The 20,359-nt window shown below is 49.9% G+C and overlaps 1 protein-coding gene across 1 annotated transcript in view; it reads left to right on the plus strand.

Moving 5' to 3' along the window:
* Positions 1-20,359, plus strand: part of STAB2 (stabilin 2) — a 158,642-nt gene that overhangs the window by 97,425 nt on the left and 40,858 nt on the right. Inside the window, exons 37-44 of the mRNA XM_079142890.1 lie at positions 389-484; positions 1,410-1,605; positions 2,601-2,696; positions 4,599-4,644; positions 5,465-5,541; positions 6,610-6,735; positions 8,934-9,007; positions 10,922-10,993. Coding sequence (XP_078999016.1) covers positions 389-484; positions 1,410-1,605; positions 2,601-2,696; positions 4,599-4,644; positions 5,465-5,541; positions 6,610-6,735; positions 8,934-9,007; positions 10,922-10,993 — 783 coding nt within the window. The remainder of the gene's footprint in view (positions 1-388; positions 485-1,409; positions 1,606-2,600; positions 2,697-4,598; positions 4,645-5,464; positions 5,542-6,609; positions 6,736-8,933; positions 9,008-10,921; positions 10,994-20,359) is intronic.

Genomic DNA, 20,359 nt, shown 5'->3' on the forward strand with positions numbered 1-20,359 from the left:
AAAAAAAAAAAAATCCTTTCTTGGGCCAAGGGAAAATAGAAATCAATAAGCAAATAGCAACCCAGGTTTAGATGAATGAATGGGCAGGATTGCAAGGACATTATCTGAATTGTTCTGCAGTTCTTCTGAACTTGAGTTGGTTTTCTAGAGGAGCATTCTTTTTGTGGAGTATGACCTCAAAGTGTAATGATCTGGATTTTTTTCCCAACTGGCCTTCCGCTGCCGCAGAGTATCTTTGTGTTTTCTTGCTCTGAAGCAGTAGGAGAAGCCACACCCTTGGCCACGCTGGTCAGAAAGACAGCAATGGCTCACCCACTTCCCGGCCTTTGGAGACTGGAGAACTCCCTTTCCCAACTAAAGGGGTGACAGACCCTTTACTGTCCCATAGGGCGATGAGACAAGGAAATGCATCTATACCATTTACTTCATGGGAAAGCGGTCCGTGTTCATCGGGTGCCAGCCCAAGTGCGTGAAGACTGTCATCGTGAGTATAATGACGTCATCGTCCTCCTAACCACTCCGACGCTGGGAAACTCAGCCTCAGGTCAGACTTGCACAATGCCTTGCGCAAGTTCTGCCCACCTCCTCTTCCCCTCCTGGTCGTTGTCCTCGTCAAATAGTAGAGGTAGCAATGGAATTCCCAGCGGCCCTGTGTATCAGGAAATGGGTAAAAACACACCGTTCAATTGCGTGGTGAAGAAATCGAGGGTCTGAGAGGAAGAGGACCTCCTGGGTCTCACAGCACAAGCGGACCTGTAAGCAAAGAGACAGAGGGAGTGTCTGCCCCCAAGGCAAGACGAGGTGTCCCTGGTCATTTAGAAAACGGGACCCCAAAGCTAGGGTCTCTGGGGGTCACTTGTAACTTCCCAACCTGCTTCTTTCCCCGAACACCAGACATGCCCTCTTCCCTTTTAGCAGAGAGCAGGTGGCTGGGCCCTTAAATCACAGAGTTTGGGGCTGGAAAATGTTTGTGTTTAATGCACCAAATAAAAAGACACTCCGAAACCAAATGGGCTCCACAGGTTTCCCCTGAACACTAGGAGATCCTGTCATAAAAGGCCAAGGCCTCCTCCACAGAGGCCGCCCTCCTCAGCAGGAGACGAATTCGCTTTTGAGGCGAAGGGCCCACATTGGAGGTGGCGGGCCATCGCAGCCTGCTCCCCGTTGGTCCCTGCTGTCCCCCTTCTCTTGGTCCTTCATCCTCTCTCACTTGCCTTTCCCTTCCCCCTTTCCTGCCTTCCAAGTGGAGGTCTTATTCCGCTTCCCTGTACCACTGAGCTTCACCCAGTCCTCCGGGGTCCTGCCTCTATCCCTCACAAGCCCTGGGGTCAAAGAAGCAGGCACCCACGGGGTGCCACCGAGCCCCAGACCAAGGACGGACGTGCACTCAGCCTATCCTTGCATTTCAGACCAGAGCGTGCTGTGCAGGCTTCTTTGGTCCCCAGTGCCAGGCCTGCCCCGGGAAGGCCCAGAACGCCTGCTTCGGGAACGGCATCTGTTTGGACGGTGTGAACGGCACAGGCGTGTGTGAGTGCGGGCAGGGCTTCAGCGGGACAGCCTGCGAGACCTGCACCGAGGGCAAGTACGGCATCCACTGCGACCAAGGTGCGCACCCACCTCCCCCAGCCAGGCCCTGGGCTGCCGTGCCCAGTTTACAGATGAGAATGTTGAGGCAAAGAGGTTGAATGACTTCCCCCAAGGCCACAGCTGATGAGAAACAGAACTGAGATAGAAAGGCACATTTTGCTTGACTCCAAAGCGCCTGGCTCTTAAATCAAGCACGTCCTTTGTGAAAAGTAACTCTACTGATTTGCCACCAGCAAGATCAGTGCTCTGTTTTCGCAAAAATGGTGACAAGTTTGAGCTAAGTCATCTGCATGCTTGCACCCTGGCTTCCTTGCACCCAGGGAAACGCACCTGAGAGAGGGGAGGAGATTGCTCTACGTGGTACTAAAAACCATGACCCTAGCTGTCACTGTTTTCTCGTTAGCTGCTCTAAGCCAGGCAAAATAATATAGAATTGAATTATTTACAATTAGGTCATACAATATGTCATTGAAACTAGAGTACTTACATTTTTTCTGGATTATTTGGAAGAACTGTGTGATTGCATTTGTGCAGGAGTTCCAAACCTAGGGCCATGGAGACAGTCACGGGGTCCAGCAAACCCTTCTGATGGGGAAGGAACCCCCAGCTGTCACCCAGTTCCCAGAGGAACCAACATTCCAGGTTCCGGAAGAAGGCAGCGCACACAGGCGCATGTGAACCCAGAGTCAAATGAACGAGCTTCTTTGGAGTCCAGTCTTTGGAAATAAACACGGTTCTGGATCCTCATATAACCTTGGCTGAGGCACTCTCACAGGGGTTAGGTCATGGACCCACGGAGCCCCCGGGCCCCAAGCTGGGGTGTGAGCTGCTGTGTTCAAGTAGGACCTGGCTCACGTTGAACCCGCGTTCCTGTCTTCTGCGCCCCGCCCTCCCTGTGACTGTAGCCCCCTCCATGAAAGACAATGATACCCTAGAACAGGCGCCCCAGAGAGGATCAACGAGGTGTTGGACGTGGTCAGAGTCTGATCATTTGCAGGCATCTTTCCACTTAGCATGTCCTTGTGTCCACGGGAGATGCAACCAAGGACCCTCGGGTGATGGCTCCTGTGAATGTGACGTTGGCTGGCGAGGCGTAAGATGCGACAGGGGTAAGAGCGAGCCCTTTGTGTTTATCATCTGCTCTTGGCTCCACTTCTTGGCTGCTACGTACTATTCTTTTAAAATAGAAATGACACCTTCATTGCTTCTTTTGGCAATAAACATACATCCTTCTTGCAGCACAAAGTCTGTAAAATAAAGAAGAGAATAAAAATTACACTCCCAAGGCAGGGACATCACCATCGCTGACATTCTGTATCAGCCTTCAGCCCTGTTCCAGGAATGTAGACGTGTGCAGCGGACCAGAGGCTGCGGGCTGTTCTACAACCTCCCTTTTTTTACTTCAAAATGGATAATAGACACTTTTCCGTGTGAATAAACACAGACAAATGTCATTAATGTTTCATTTCCATATAAGTTCCTTTATGAATCTTACTACCCTGGGTTCTTCGCTCTGTTTCGTCTGTTTTGTTTTGTGTTGTAGTGCTGGGGATTGACCCAGGGCCTCGTGCCTGCTGGGCAAGTGCTCCGCCCTTGAGCTACAGCACCCGCCCAAATGCACTTTTTTAAGTTGATTTTCTGCTCTCAGAGGAAGACCCCATGAGCGTACCCTGTGTGCATCTTCCTGCATTTGTCTTATTAATCTGTTTGGTTAAGTTCCTGGAGATGGGGGCCTCTGACTCAGAATGGCATTCTCAGGGGGAGGTCTCGCTTCTCATTGCCAGCTTGTCCTCCATGGGTGTCAGCTTATTGTCCCACCAGGGTCTGAGAAGGTCCTTCTCTCTAGCCTCACCACTTTGCCCTGGTTCTTACTGTGCTCCCAGTGAGTCATGAGAGGGAAGAGCAGGTCAGGTCGAAGAGAGCGCATGGACTAGCACAAAGATGTGGGGATGCTGTGCACCTTTAGGCGACCAAAGGACTGCAGAATGAGGGGTGCGTGGGGACAGAGGATGGCTGGGTGGAGAAGCTACAGTGGCAGGTGGAGCCAGATCATCAAAGACCAAAGATAGAAAATCCAAATCCTTCTCCAAAGAGCACACCATGGAGTCACTGCCAATCAATGGAAGATTTAGAGCAGGTTCCAGAGAGACCTAAAAAATGACAGGTAGAGAATGGAAAGAAAGGAGTTTCCAAGTTCAAGGACACATACAAAAGCACACCCTTCCATTGCACCCACTCTAGCTCACTTGCCTACATAAATATTCCGTGTAACATAAAGCAGATCATCTTTAGAGCTAGGTCCCTGTTTCAGGACCTATGTGACAAGGCCAAAGCTAATGAGATTTCTACCCCAAAAGCTCTTAGCATGAGCATCCTGCATGAACAGTACTCTTTTCTATCTCTAATGGTTTCTTTCAGGATTCTTCCCTGCCAGGGAATATCTGTTATTCCAATAGCTGGACTATCTGGACATCCGAAGGCAATAACCCTTGCTGTGTCCTTGAAATTTAGAAATGAATGCAAGTGACTATTGAGTGCCTGCTGTGTCTCAAGCCCGGGGCTCTTTCTACACATGCAAATATCAAATTAGTTACATGATGGGGTTTGCTTGTTTGGATCACTGCATCACAAAATGATGAAAACTAGAAAGAATAGCGTAAGAAATAGAAATAAGAGTAGAAAATCAAAACCCAACGTGGAGAGGGGGACACACATCACACCTAGGTTGATGCTCTGTGAGTCTGTAGCCACATTCAAGGAAGGATTCTGTGCTTTACATGTCCCTGTAGCCTTACTGCCTAGCACAGAGGCCAGCAAACAGGAAGCACTCCATTCATATATGGCTCTGAGCTCCCCGGCAGCCAATGTAAAAAGTACTGGCACGGCCGCATGGATTTACATGGTTAACACGGTGCATACTAGTTACTGCTGAGGAAGTGACTCTTCCTAGCACCAGGTACTAAAAGGAAATTCTCATGTGAAGGCTAACATGGCAACTGACTCTTTTTCAGCAATCACGATAGACAACTGCAATGGGACCTGCCACACCAGTGCCAAGTAGGTACCCTCTGGCCTTCTTTGGGGACAGTGCAAAGGGGATTCTTTCCCAGTAGCTTGCACCCCAGGCCCTATCCTCAGGAAAGTAGTTTCCTGACAGCATTCCTGAGGATTTAGGATAAATTTAAGTATAAAACTGAAAAGGTCTCTAAAGAGGCCACCAACAACCTGCCAGTTCCAGCCTTTTCAATAAGCTGTTAACTGACTCACTCAAAATGTTGACACCAATGCCCTTGTTGTCCCCAGTCAAGCCACCAGGATTCTCACAGAGGCAAAGAGAGCGAGGCCTGTCTCAGCAGGCCTACCTCCCAATATACAGACAAGCCCTCCTCACACTCCGGCTTCCGGAGGGCTTAGTGAACTCATTAAGAGCAGCCCAAGTTCGACCTGAATTCAAAGTCAGCCTCTGCCACTTTGACTGGTTGCATGACCTTCAGTCAATTGCTTATCCTGAATTTCAGTTTCTTCGTCTGTAAATGGGAGTGATAGTCACACCAACTTGCTGGGGCTATCAGATAACATGTAGTTGACCTGAGGTCATGCTTGAAGCTCACCTGCTAGCAAGTCGGTCGCTCTCTGAAGATCAGTAGTCACTCTCTTTATTCCTGGGCTGACATCCGTGAATGCACTGGACAGTTTGCCTGATACATGACTATAGTTTTAGCTGCTTGTGATGGAGACGTGCCAGGAATGGACTCTCCTCCCACCCCTAGACCAACCTCCAAGGGCCTCTTGGAGGCTGGGATAAAGGGTTGTGGTGAGTCACGTGCGGCGTGTTCAGTATCTCCCTGCAACCCCCATCTCCTGTTCCTCGCCACAGCTGCCTTCTCAACCCGGATGGTACAGCCTCATGCAAATGCGCGGCAGGATTCCAAGGCAACGGGACAGTCTGCACAGGCAAGTGAAGAAGGGGTTTGCCCGGGACCAGCTAGGCTCCCTCGGCCTCTTGAGAGTCTACATTGCTGAGAGTAATGGGCCTCAGCAGCTGGTGCCAGCCACGCATGGTGAACTGCCTGGCCCTGGCAGCTGGCTGTATCGGCAATGGGAAACCCACTGTTCCTGGATGGTGTGTGAGTTTGGGAATGGACAAGCAATCGCACCCACTCAGAGCAGAGGCACGGGGCCTTGAGAGCAAATGCAGCTTTGAAACCTTGGATTTATTTGGCCAAGGGCATGGTTGGGTCACCAGGACTCTAGAATGGGCCAGAATGGGCACTGGGCCCTGATTCCTCTCCTACAAGCCCTGTGGCCTTGGATGGGTCTTTTAACTGCTGTGAGCACTGTTAGCACATTTGTAAAATGAACTTAAAACTACTTTCCATGCCGAGTGCTGTCGAAGCTAAATGGCCTCTCTCTGCACTGTGGAAGAATAATGCCGCCATTGAAACCTTGCTCTCTCCATTGACTCCCGGGGTTCGAATCTAAGTTGCCTGTTCTTTGTCCAATTTTTTCATCTCTAAATGTGGACAATGAGAGGCTCCCTCCTGGGTTCTTCAATGGAACCCAGATTCATATCGCTAAAGTGCTAAGAAAGGTGAGCTATTATTCTTATGGTGCCTAACACACGTTTAGTACTAGAAAAACAGAAATGCTAAATGTCACTTAGCTCTTGAGCATCACATCTTGGCAGGCTGGGTCCATATTTTGGCCGGGCTGAACAATGATCCAACTGCCTCCAGATCACCGTACCCAGGGAGTTTCCCCAGGATACCAGGTGCCCTACCCCTGGTCACCAGATGTTTCCTGCCGTAGGACATATACAGTGTGTTAGCACAACAGCTGGAAAGGACACACAGCGGGAGTGTTTTTCTTGCCCTCTGTTTAGGGGAATCAGTCAAATTTCATCCACTGCCTGCTGAAGTCATTTTGAAGCATCTTCTGTTTCTCCATGACCCAAGTAAAAAGGTGTCAGTCAATTCTTCGCCCTCTCCTCCTCTTCTGCTGCCTCATCTCTCTCTCCCACAGCCATCAACGCCTGTGAGATCAGCAATGGAGGATGCTCTGCCAAGGCCATCTGCAAAAGAACCAGCCCTGGAAGCCGGGTGTGCATGTGCAAGGAGGGCTATACAGGCGATGGCATTGTGTGCCTCGGTAGGTGACAGCCCTCAGCCATCCAGTGAAAGTGGCGTGAGAGTCGGAGAATCCTAAATGAGGCTGACGTGGGGGGACGGCGACATGATTCAGGGTGTCTGCCTCGTGGCTGTCGTCCACTTGTGCTGGGATCTCCCTGTGCAAAAGTACAGGGCTCACATGACCCAGTTGCTATGGCGATGCGGGCCTGTCTGGGAACACTATGGGATAACACTCAGAGTTACCAGTTTCAAACCTTGAAATGCAGACGCTGACTCCCAGGGATAGAGAATTCTGAGCACAGCAAGGTGACCATAATGTCCCATCTCTGCTGTGACTTTCCAGCCTGCCTGCTTTGCAGAAACTTTCCCACAGATAACCTTTTGATGATAAAACCTGTATAATAAACCGTGGAGCCAGCTCTGGGTCACCGGCCTCAATCAGGTTTCCCACCTGATCCCACTTTTCTCTGATTGTGTTTTTCGTGATCCCCTGTGGCGCAGGTTGCAGCACTGATGTGGGGACTTGGGCTGTCCAGACACACAGCTGCGGGGTCATTGTTCAGTTTGCCTCAGTGGGAAAGCAGGAGGGTGGAAAAGGCTGTGGCCACAGGAGAAGGGAGGCTTCGAAGTCCAAAGACCACTTCAGAGGGAGATGGGAAACCGTTTCCAATTAGAAATGGTAGAGGTTGCTGAGCTTTGAAACTTCCATTCCATTTTATAGACAACTAGCACTTTTTTGGTATAGAAAAATTACAGAAGGCTTATCAGCTTGAAGATGAAATTCTAGAAATAACTTCTCTCAGGCTGGTTGGGATGTAGCTCCGTGGTAAAGCGCCTGCCTGACACGCAGGAGGCCCTGGATTTGATCCCCAGTACTGAAGGCAAAAAGGAGAACTTCTCTTTCTACCTCTCTATTACTCCATTTTGCTACATATACTCTGACAAAAATAGTGTCTCGTGATACACGGTGTGTTCTGTGCTTGGAATAACTTTCCCTGAAAATGCACACACTGCTACACACCGTTCTGCTGTAAAAGTATACCACAGTGATTTGTCTGAATTTTCACTTTTTCAGTTGGAAAAAAAAAATCTCATGAAGAAGCATCGCAACTATGAAACAAATAAGACCCACCTGCTCTTTATCTGCATTCATTTATTAACATTTTACCCCATTCGCTTTATCCTTTGTTCCCCTTCTGTATATACATATTTTTCTTAACCATTCAAGAGGAATATGCCTATATCACATTCCATTTATCCCTAATAATTACGTATTTCCTCAGGAGATATGCAGTCTCTTCTATAAGAGCATGCTTCTATAATAGCATGCACCTCACTAAGCTTATTATTGATATTTAATACTCTCGTCTACTTATATTCGTGTTCTGATTTTGTTCCAATAATGTCCTTCTTGACCTTTTTTTTCACGGTTCAGGATCCAGCCTGAAGTTAGTTCTTGCATTTAGTTGTCACCTCTCTTTGGTCCCCTCCAATCTGGGATAGTTCCTCAGCCTTGCTTTGTCTCTTATGACATTGGCATTTAGGAAGAATATATTCTGCCATGCCTTTTTTTCTTTGACAGTTTGTCCTTGCTTGGTGTTTGTCTGAGATTAAGTTTGCACATTCCAGGCCCAAATGTCACACAAGCAACATTGCATCTTACTCAGGATGCCTTGAGAGTTCCATCCACCCCTGATTGGTGATGTAAATCCTGACCCTCAGTCAAGGCGCTATCGATTTCTCCACTGTGGAGTTATTCTTCCCCCTTTGCTATTAATAAGCAATCAGTGAGGAGACGCTTTAGCACCAAGAAAATACCTTGCTCCTCATCAAAACGTCTTAAGTTCAGCATCCGCAGGTGCTTCTTCTCTGAACCAACCTATGTTGTGATGGTTGCAAGATCAGACTCCAAGATTCTCTGATTTCAAGTTCTTGGCTGCAAATGCTCACGTTCATTCTGCAGAGGGACAGGCTGAAGCCTGCAGACGGTGCTTCTGCTGGAATCAGCCCATCCCAGAGGAGTTGATGTTGAGAAACCCTATCTGGTACCCTCCGGGCTGGGTGACTTCTGCCTCTGAATTGTCAGGAAGCTGAATCGCTCTGTGACCCTGCTGCTTTTGGTCAGTTAGCCATCCGGGCATCCAGAAAGCTCCTCAGGGTGCCTTCCCTTGCACGAAGGCTTGATGCTTACGACAGGTGTTGGCTTTTGTTTTAAAGAAATCAACCCATGTTTGGAGAGCAACGGCGGCTGTGACAAGAACGCAGAGTGCACACAGACGGGACCCAACCAGGTGGGCTCACCTCCCTTCGCTTTCCTGGTGGGAAAACTGGGTCTTAGACACAGGCCTGAGGGAAGAAGAGGCTGAGAACAGACTTCTGCTGAGCTAATGGCAAAAACAGCTCAGGGGAAGGGGTGAAAAAACAAGAGGCCACTCTTCAGAAATGAGAAATGTGGGGAACAAAGGGTGCAAGGAGACAGGGCTTCCCTCACAGGGGAGAAGTGGGCCTCTGCAAATACCACACAGTCCAAAAGCACCTAGAAGTTTCCCCCAGGTGCTGCCTTTCTTCCAGCTTTCTGATGCCTAGAATCCCACACCTTCTTCTTTGGCTCAAGGCTCTGACATGCATGCACCACAGCAGAAGGTCACTTTCCTCCCTCCACCTGTCTTGTGGTCAGCGCTCCTCTGGGTGCAGATTTGGGAAGGTGAGGGAAATATGAGGACCCAGTATCAGGGTGAGGATGGGGTGCAGACACGCTGGAGGGAGCCAAGGCCCAAGGTCTGCCTTCCTCAGTCTGGGTCACATGGGGAACATAAATGGCCAGGAAGAAAGGTCATGCACCTGAAATCAGGTGATTTGTCACCTGATGCACACCCTGCAGATCTTTCTGAGTCTTTCAGGGACCTCAAGACCAGGTTTCTCTTTGGGTAGAACAAGCAAATGACTGACGTGCTCCAAACCAAAAAAATATATACTCAAAGAAGTGTGTGTGGCCAGGTGTGGTGGCCCAGGCCTATAATCCCTGCAGCTCAGGAGGATCATGAGTTCGAAGCCAGCCCCAGCAAATCAAGGTGCTAAGCAATGCAGTGAGACCCTCTCTCTAAATAAAAGACAAAATAGGACTGGGGATATGGCTCAGTGGTCGAGTGGCCCTGAGTTCAATCTATGATCAAAAAAAAAAAAGTGTGTGGTGTGTGTGTGTGTGTGTGTGTGTGTGTGTGTGTGTGTGTGTACACCATGGGAAAATCAGAACAGTTAGCGTCAGGCATTCTTATACACATTTGGGGATTCAGTAGAGTTTCTATTTGAAACCACACATGGGGTGGGGAAACCTATAAGCTTTTGGTGCTTACAGTCTGCAGGGTAAGTGGTCCGACAGACCTCGAAGGCAGTGGAGGGGAATTGAGTAAGACCTTAACTGGGCAGGGATAGCTGAGGGGCGTCTGGGTAAAGGTTCAGGCTGGGATTGAGTCCCCTTGTGAAGGAAGAGGAGGAGGAACGGTGACAACCCACCCTGTGTGTCCCCACTGATAAGTTCAGGTTCCAACAAGCAGGTCCTCTGCCACCACATAGCAGGCGCCTGTGGGAATTAGAAAAGCCTCCCCTCGAGACGCCATGTTGGAAGCTCACAGCCAGTGAAGGAGAGAGGCCTGGGCCATCTGCTCCTAAGCAGAGCGCCTGTGACTTGGAGGCTCCTGCAGACAGTGCCCCTCCCTCAACTTGAAGCCCCCGCCCGACTTCCCTGGCCCACCAGTGGGTGTGATTGATGACCTTACGTGGCACCTGGGTGGACCACAAAGCCCTCTCCTTAGCACCTCCTGGCAGGGGGACCTTTGGGCTCAGCAGGCGTGGAGGTGAGTGAGCAGTGGAGTGTAGCCTCGCTTCCTTCTACCATGGTGAGAGGAAAGAGGTAAGGCCCTGAAGGCAAGGGATCAAGGAAGGTAAGAAAGTAAGAAAGTTAAAAAAAAAAAAAAATAGTTATCTTGGCAGCAAAGACAGGTTTGCTTGAGATCCAATGTTCAAGTGAAGCCTGTGAATGTGCTAGAATATAAGAGAATCGTCACCTCTGAACGGATATTACCAGTAGCAGGCGCGGGCTCTTCCAGCACCGCCGTGACAGGGCGGAACTCAAGTCTGGGAGCCAGCACACGTGGCCAGCCCAGACCTGATCTAACACGGCCACTTTTGCCTCTGCTCTCGGACAGGCTGCCTGTAACTGTTTGCCGAAGTACACCGGAGATGGGAAGATCTGCACACTCATTAACATCTGCTTAACTGTGAGTACGCCCCTCAGGGTGGCTGCCTCAGAGCCTCGGAGCCTGAGGCGACTCCAGCCCACCCTCTAGGGGATACAGAGTGGGGGGATCTCCCGCGGAAGACCTTCGAGCTGCTTCTGGCCATAAAATTCATTTCTCCCTTCTGTCCCTTGTTGGGGACAGAGAGAAGAGAAGGGATGGTCTGCCATCCTGCCCCCCTTGGATGCAGGATCCCAAGGGGGCCCAGGTATACACAGCTGGCCAGGAATTTGCCTAAATGGCTGCCCCAAAGCCAGCTGGAGTGTCAGTTTCCCAAGGGCAGGCCATGGCAGTGTGTGGGTCTGCTTTCTACTGCTATAACATAACACCGGAGAAAAACCGCTTAATGGAGGAAAGAGTTATTTTGGCTCCCAGTTTCAGAGGCTTCAGTCCATAGTTGTTGGTGTCCTTGCTGTGGACTTGTGATGACAAAGAATGTCACAGAGAGCAGCATCCGGGGGAGCTTAATTGCTCAGTTATGGCAGCAGGGAGGAAAGTGGGGGGGGGCTGGGGACAAGATGCACCCTTCCTGGGCACCCCCCACTGACCTACTTCCTCCAGGTAGGCCCACTTCCTACAGCATCCACCACCTCCTAGTAGTCCATTAAATCATGACCCCTTCAATGGATTCATCCACGTGAAATCAGAGCCTTCCTGAGCCAGTCCCTTCCCAAAAGCCCCACCACTGAGCACCATTGTCCTAGGAACCAAGACTTCAACGCAAGGTTTTGGGGAACATTCCAGATCCAAACCATGACAGGCCCCCAGAGCCAGGTCCTACGAAGTAGCCCTCATGAATCAACTGACGAGCTTTAATACCCAGTCTGAAATCCAGTCCCTAATCCATCGGGATGACGGGGCGATCATGTGCCGGTGCCAGTTACCTGGGTTGGGTTGGATTTTAACTCTCTGTGTCCCTAATGGGAGGAGGAGAGTTCAGGCTGCAGAATGCCGAAATGGTCTGGAGACGGTGGAAAGGGCAGCGGTCGCCAGGGGCAGGGAGGGAGGTGAGGAGCGGGACACAGAGGTCCTTAGGCAGTGGCAGTGCTGTGCGGGCCGCAGTAAGGGTGGGTCCGCGGCATGGCGCACTTGTCAAGACTCCCAGGACGCCCCCCAGAGCAAACCCATGGTAAGCCAGGCGCCAGTGTCTGTTCATCAGTTCTGACAAATGTCCCATCCCAGCGCATGATGCTGATCATGTGGGAGAGTGAGCGTGTGGAGGGGCTCCCCAGGGAGCTTGGTACTTTCTACTTGATTTTTCTGTAAACCTAAAACTGCTCTTAAAAAGATTCTATTGGTTAAAAAAAAAAAAAAAAAAAAACTCACAGATAAGTTAGTTGTCCTTCTCCCAACTTCTCCAAAATGTGTGTGTTGTGTGTGATTTCTGCTATTCCAGGATTCCAGGTTAGTTTTTTTTTTCTTTTTCCCAGCTTGTCCTATCTGCTGTGGTAAGAGGAACATGCCCAGCATAGCACACAGTTTCTTAAACAGGACATTATTTAGCTCGGCTATATGTTTTTCCTCCATCTGTAGAAATCCAGAGAAACCGGCAGAACCCAGGAGCCTGAATTTCATGTACAAACATCAACCACCTTTTCTCAGCTCAGCCCAGGTCTACCCACTTGCTTGTTCCCCATACTGTCAGTTCTTGTCAAGGAAATTCCTCTCCCCGACCATGGTTTTCACCTCTGAGAGAAGGTTCGAGACCCACCTCCTCCAGGAAGCCTTCACTGATCAACCCCATAGCAACTTCCCTTCCTTATCGCTACCGTGAGTCGGCCGGTGGGGTAGCTCTCTAAGCCAGAGCTGCCTCCATGCAGCTAGACTCGGGAGCCGACTCTGCCCTCACCACACAAGAATTCACCCCAGCGACCCCACATTCCACCCGTAAGCTCTACGTTAGAGTAGCGGCTCCTGCTCTGGCCCCCTGCACTGAGCGGGAGTTGGTAACAGGGGCGGGCACCTCTTCCCCCAACACATCCATCCACCCATCATCAATTCTTCCCGTTCTTCTCACTAAAGAGTCCAGGGAGGCAGCCATCAGCATTTGAAGGACTGCCACACGACAGAAGCACTGATCTTGTTCTCTGGAAGCCCAAGGAGGACCAGGATCAGTGGGGGGACATGAGAAGAAAACAAATTTCCCTCAGCCCAAGACAGAACATTAGAACCCTGCAGAGACAGAGAGGCTGTTAGAAGTAATGAGCCCATCGTAACTCCAAGTATTCAACCACAGGAACAAAGCAACAGACGGGTATCCAACTGGACAACCATTCAGCCCCTCCCAACCCTGACTGTGTGACCTCAGGCTTTGGACAGGCTTGCTGCTTGGGGCCTTTCCTAGGAAGGTAGCGGGTATCCCTGGGTCCCTCTCAGTCCTGGGTGTTACTCTCTCCATCCATCAGCAGCATACCGCTGACAGGCTTTTCTTCGCTGTTCTCGTGGGAGGTCCTGGTGGGAGCAGACCCCCTGGAACACGTTTCCCGTTCTCTTACCTGTGGACTGTGACCAGCCTCAGGTTGTGCAAACCCCACAGGAGCTCACTCAGCAATTCATCCCCAAGTCTGAACCCGGGCAAGCTAGTACTGCCACTCAGAGCCTAACTATCCCAGCCTCACTCTGCCAAAGGGGTAAGATGTCCCATAACGCTGCCATCCTGGCATTGCACCCTTGGTGTGGTCATGGAGGCCTCTGAGGACCTGTGTCAGCGTGACATTCCTGGGGTCACCAGAGGTCAGGCACCCCGCTGGGGTTCCCAGGCGTTCTCCCACTTAATTCCAGTTACAGCCGAGTGAGGCAAGAGTCATTATTGTTCCCAGTTTACCAGGGAAGAGACTCCAACGGACTCTTATTTTCCTAGGGCTGCTATAACAAATTACCACCAAGTGGGTTCAGAAATTCATTTTCTCAAATTCCAGAGGCCCAAAACCCACAATCAGGGTGTCAGCGAGGATGTGCTCCTTCCAGGTTCTCCAAGGGAGGGTCTTTCCTTGCCCCTGCTGCCTTCTGGAGACTCCAGGTGCCCTCGACTATGGCTGCACCCCTCCAGTCTCTGCCTCCATCTTCACTTGGCCTCCCCCTCGGTGTCTGTGTCTCCTGCTCCTCTCATAAGGACACTTGTGGATTTAAGGTCATCCTCTTAATCTCAGATGATCTCATCTCAAAATTCTTAATTACATCAGTAGAGACTCTTTTCTAAATAAGGTCACATTTACAGGTACTGGGGCTGAGGACTTGGGTATATCTTTTGGGGGACCACAGTTCAACCCAAAAGACTACAGACTGGCAGGCATGAAAGTCCTCGCCCAAGATCTCAGAGCTGGTCCACGGCACAGCCAGATGTGAACCCATGTCTAACCAGAGCCCTGTATGTACCTTTTTTTATTTCCCACACTTTGTATTGGTGCACTATGGCTGTGCATGATGGTGGATGTGTTCTTACGTATTCACCCATGCACACGATGTAGTGATGTTACTTGGCCAACAGCACTCCCCCACATTTTCCCTTTCCCTTCCCTCCTCCCTCTCTCTGGTCCCTTTCTTTTTACTATCTCCTTTCAGTTGAAGACACCTCCCCACACCCCTTCTTTCTCTTTCCTCTCTAGCTTTCACATATGAGAGAAAACATAACCCTTGACCTTATGAGTTTGGTTTATTTCACTTAATTTTCTCAAGTTCCATCCATTTTCCTGACAATGACATAATTTTGCTTTTCTTTATGGCTGAATAAAACTCCCTTGTGTATAGACACCACATTTTCTGTGTCCATTCATCCATTGCTGGACACCTAGGCAGGTTCCATAGTTTGGCTACTGTGAATTATGCTGCTATAAACATGATATGCATGCATCATACCCATAAACAATGTACAGCCCTGTGCTAGTCAAAAGACTTACAGCCCAGCTGACCTGGGAGGTTTGGGGGGCTCTTTGCTGCCCTCTCAGCTGCACGTACTCTTAGGAATTAACTCTCTGTTCCAAGGTCAACCTCTATTCCAAGGGGCCACCAAGACCTTAAGAACCAGGCAGGGATCATCAACAGGAAGACAAAGAGCTTAAGGCTGTTCTGAAGGGGAAGCTTCTACACTGTCAGCTCCCTCTTGCTCTGAGCTGTGCCAGCTCAGGGTGGACACACTGCAGATATCTTAAGAGAGATGCAAGTTTTTTATGAACTTTATGTACATTTTTCTAATTTTTAAATGAAGGTAACTAATTTAAAAAACAAAAGCAATTAAAAAAAAAACCCTCTTGTGAACACTGAACTAAAGAAAAATAAATAAATAAATGACTCCTGGAGCCCGAGAACCACCAGTTCCTGCCTAAGTCCCATCACCAGGGTCCATGAAATGGTGCCTCCCCTGAATGAGCCCTCTGTTTTAAAGGGCCTTCGTTCCCTGTGTGCTGCTAGACAGAACTGAGACTGGGTCACCTCTAACCCACAGGATTTTCTTTCTCACGGTATGGAGGCTGGGCAGTCCAAGGTCAAGGTGCCAGAGTCTGGCACAGACCTTGCTGGGCTGTAATATGGTAGAAGGCATAGGTGGCAGAAGGGAGAAGAGGGCCAGTCTCGTCCTTTTATAGGGAACTCGCCCCTGCATAACATCGCTAATCCATTCTGAGGGCAGAGCCCCTGTTTCTAGTCACCCCTTAAAGGTCCCACCTCTTAACATTGTTACGAGGTCACTCAGTTTCAACATGCTTGCTTCAAGGACACAGCCCATTAGCCTGGCTGCAGCAGCCACTTGGAATATGACCCAGTCTCCCTCCACCCTCCTCTCACTGGTCCTGGAAGTCTCCTCTGGGGTCCAGAGTCAAGCCTGGGTTGGAATCCTGGCTCTGCCGGTTAGGGACTGTGAAGCATCTTGATTTCCCTGTGCTCCACTCCTTCCTCTGTCAATCAAGGCAGTATTATCTCACTCAAGAAATTATTGTGCGAATTCAAGGAGCTAATATGTATAAAGTGATGTTTCCACTCTTTCAGTAAATTTGATATTTTGTTATGATTACAAATGTGATTCTAGTCGCTCAGTCATCCCCCCAAAGACTCCAAGCCTCACGCCACCTCTCAGGCCGGAACATCCCTCCTCTCTGACCACCTGCCCGGCCCTTACCATGCAGCCTCCATTGAGACACTGCTGCCCATTCTGGTGCATGGAAACATCTGTGTCTCTAGCCTACCAGGGCCCCTGTGGTTGGACTCTCACAGGCATCTGCTTCATGTGGCCCATTACCATTAATTAACTTGACAACGCCTATGTCTGGCCATTCTAGACAAATTGTTAGTCCTTTGAAGACAGTGACTATATGTAGTTCTAAATAACCTGTGAGAAATCTTGCAGGATTACACACACCTAGGTCAGTGGACACTCCACTGAGTGCTGTTCTAGGCACTGAGAATTCAGAGACTTATAGCAAAGTCCTTCTCCTTAAAGAACCTACATTTAGGAGTATGAAATAATAGTAAATGTGTAAATAAATGTATTTATTTTCGAAGATAATTTTAGGTAGTGATAACTTCCACAAAGGAGATGTCTTAGTCTGTTTGGGCTACTATAACAAAACACCATAAACTGGACAACTTATAAACAACAGAAATTTATTGCTCACAGTTCTAGAGGCTGGTAACACCAAACTCAAGGCACTGGCAGATTCCGTGTCTGGTGAGAGCCTGCTTCCTTGTTCCCAGATGGTGTCTTCTGTCTGTCCTCTCTTGGTGGAAGAGATGACTGGGTTTCCTTGAGGTTCTTTTATCCATAGGGCCATTACCTTCACGACCTAATTACCTCCGAAAGGCCTCTCCTAATACCACCACCTTAGGATTTCAACCTAGGAATTTGGGAAGGATGCGAACTTTCAGACCACAGCAGGAGACAAGGCAGGTGACGGGATGGAGCCCGTAGGAGAGGAGGGGGCAGGGGTCCTTAGCAAGGTGGTCAGATAGGCCTCTCTGCAGAGGCGACTAGTTCCTGAGTGTTGAGCAGCCACATGAGGACCTTGGGATAAATTTATAAGCAGGAGGAACAGCAAGCCAAAGGTGCTGGGATGAGGTGGCCCTTGTCACCTTTTGGAGACTGAAGAGGAGGCCAGTGGGCGGGAAACAAAAGAAGGCCATGAGAGGGACGGGATCACTTTGGACCTTGTAGGCCAAGGCAGGGGGCTTATATTTCACTCTAGCTATGGTTGGGAAGTCCTTGCGGGGTCATGCAGGCCAATGCCAGCGCCTGATTTACCACTTTGTGAGCACATTCTGGCTGCTGTGCTGAGCAGACCACAGGGTTCAAGAGCAGAGGCAAGACCACTTGGGAGGCTATTGGAGCAAAGCAGGAAAGCCCAGACTTGTAGCGTAGGGGCAATGGAAGTCACTGGACCGGGGTGTTTTGGAGGTAGCCAATGAGTTGCTGAAAGGCTGGACATAGGTAACGGGGGGAGAAGAAATTCAGGATGCTGTCTAGTGTTTTACTGAGATGTGTTGCTTCCACTCACAGAGGCGGGGAGGGCTTAGAGAAGACATTTGAATTAAATATCACCAGATCTGTTTTGTGTGTTGAGTTGTGTTGCTTCATAGCCTCCCAGGCAAAGATGCCCTTAACCTGGGCGTGTAACTCTGGAGGCCTGGCAAGAGGTCAGGATGGACATGTAAGTGGGGGGATCACCAATACAGCGATGGCATTTAAGCCCAGGGGATGTCTTGGCTGGAGCCCAAGAGGAGAATTAGAGATGTCAGAAGGCAGGCAGAGGGGCCTGGATTTTGAGCCATTTGGCAGAGGAAGAGGAACCTGAAGAGAAGACTCCAGGGAACAACCTGACGTGGAAGGAAAACCAGTCAAGTATAACATCAACGGAGACTAAGAGAAAAAAGAGTTTTAAGAAGGGAGAATATCAGTCAGACTGTAGGACTCTGAGATGTCAAGTTTGTTGAGGGAAGAGAACCAACCACTGCCATTGCCACGATGTCAACCACTGGAAAGCCAGACCAGGGATGGAGCAGTGTGGTGCAGAGGGATGGAGAGCCTAGGAAGGAGGTGGCTAGAAGATTGGGCACAAAAAGAGTGGAAATAGAAGCCACATGTGCAAGAATCTTGTGCAATAAATAGCTAGCAAATAAATGGGGTGGTTAATGTAGAGAAAAGGAATGGCTGTTTATTTTTACCATTTTGCTCTGAAAATTGTCAAGCCTACATGAAATTAGAGCAGCTAATACAATGAATTCCCTGAAACTGACATTGAGTGACAAGACTCATTAAATCACCGTCAATCTTTTTTATCTATAACCACAACTGCCACCACCCACTGTATTCTTTTAAAGAAAAAAAAAAAGGAAGTCTGGTTTTTTGAAGATGAGTAATATGAAGGCATGTTTTCAGGCCGGGGAGCATGATCCGCTGGAAGAGGAAACTGATGGGAAGGGAAGAAGCGGGTAGTCCCAGGAGAGCTCACAGCTGGGGAGAGGGAGGACTCCAGCGCCCAGCTGCAGAGAGCAGCCTCCAAGGGAGCGGGGCAGTGTGACTGACTTAGCAAGTTGGTGAATTGTCCAGTCCCTTAGTTAAATGGTTAGCCGGTTGTTGGTGAGTTTATTAAATAAGGAAGGTACAGTCTGAGATCCAGGCTCACGCAGGTGATGGACTTGGGGCTGGAGAAGGAGGTGGTTCTTGTCCTTCTGTCAGTTTCTTCGTAGGTCTGAGTCCAGCTCATCAACTGAGAGTGAGCAGAGTGGCGAGGTGTGGAATGGTGTCTCCAGACGGAGGGAAGCTCAACGACTGGAAAGGCACAGATGTTGGCTGCACGAGCTGGAAAGGGAGCCCAGGCGACACCACAGGCGACTCTCAGGCAGGGCCCTGCCAGACTCGGCAGAACAAGAGAAGCAGAGTCAGGCCCAGATGGCCCATGGGTTGGCCAAGCCACTGTGACAGCGGGAGAGAGGAGTCAAGAAGGGGACACAGTGCTCCTCCTCACCAGCTGGGCTGCAGGCCAAGTGACCCAAAGGGACAGGTGGGAAGTAGGAAGAAGAAAGCTCAAAGGTGGGAGGCCCTGTGGGTCAGTGGAGGCCTTAGAGGAGGTAATGGTAAAGTCAGAATCAGTGCAGGGCGCGTGAAATAGGGTTCCCAGGTGCAGTTAATGTTGGTTACAAAGTCAGGGGTGACCCAGGAAGTGGGAACATGGGCAGTAGGGGCCACAGGGATGCAGCCGCTGCCAAGAGTGGAAACAGGTGTAAAGAGAAACAGAGCGACCCAGGGACCATTATCAGGACCAAGGAGGAAAATCTGGCAGAGACTGCAGCTGCCATGTGCTTCTGGGGAGCTGGGGTTCACTAAAACCCCAGGAGGAGAAGTGATTTGGAAATGGCAAAGCACAGTATGAAAGACCATGTCCCGCCCAGACAACGGAGCATGGCAGGTGCTGGAAGAAAACAGTGTCACCTGAAGGGCAGGTGGCAAGCTGCAGGAAGTGAAGAGGAGGATTTGTGAGGACAGGACACAGTGGCTGCACGGTCAGAGGATGGGCGTCCTGAACAACATGGAGGGGAGGGCCTGCATGGTGGGGGCCAACCTGGGGTTGGCTGAGATCTGGAGTTGATAAGGGTGTGGGACGAGAGAGGGCTCACCTGGTGGTCTCGAGTGTGCTGGGTATGGGGACAGCTGAAGTCCAGCGTATTTAGCTGGAAGATACAGGTCCCTGGGAGATGGTTGAAGACCCCGGGTGTCAGCTTCTTAAACCATGTACTGGGCTTGTCAGCTTGGGGCAAGTTCTAGGGTGGTCAGTCCCTCCCACGGCCAGAATGTTGTACTCCACAAATACTTCTGGAAAGAGGGTGGGTAGGAAGGAGGATTTTACAGCACACTGTTGACTTCCCTCCCTGCTCAACTGCATCTGATTTTCCTCCCTGGGCTTTGCAATTTCCTTCCCCACTTGGAAAGGTTGCTCGGGGTGCAGAGCCCTGGCTGGTGTTCCCCTGGTGCTGGCTTGACTGTGCTTCTATTTGAGCTCCTGTCTCGTCTTCCACAGCCTGTGGGCTCTTTGAGGGCAGGGGCAATGTGCTCCCTTCTGTATTGGTTGCAGTCTGCCTGATGGCTGGCACCTTTCCTAGGATCAAATCAGAGTGTAGCCCAAAGATGGGAATTGTCAAACAAGATTGGTGCCTTTCCAGCTCATCCGCAAGGGCTGAGAAGTTCACAGTTTGGCAACTCTGGGTTTACAGAGGGCTGGAGATCTGCTCAGATGGACCTTCCATCTTGGGATACAAGTCCAAGTAAATAAGATGGTCTTTACTACCATAAAGAATTGGAAGGCAAGTTCAGGAAAAGACAAATAAGGCCAAATCATCTAAGTTAGACAGTAATACACACAAAAA

This window comes from Sciurus vulgaris (genome assembly GCF_902686455.1).
Source record: "Sciurus vulgaris genome assembly, chromosome: 5".
Taxonomy (NCBI): Eukaryota; Metazoa; Chordata; class Mammalia; order Rodentia; family Sciuridae; genus Sciurus; species Sciurus vulgaris.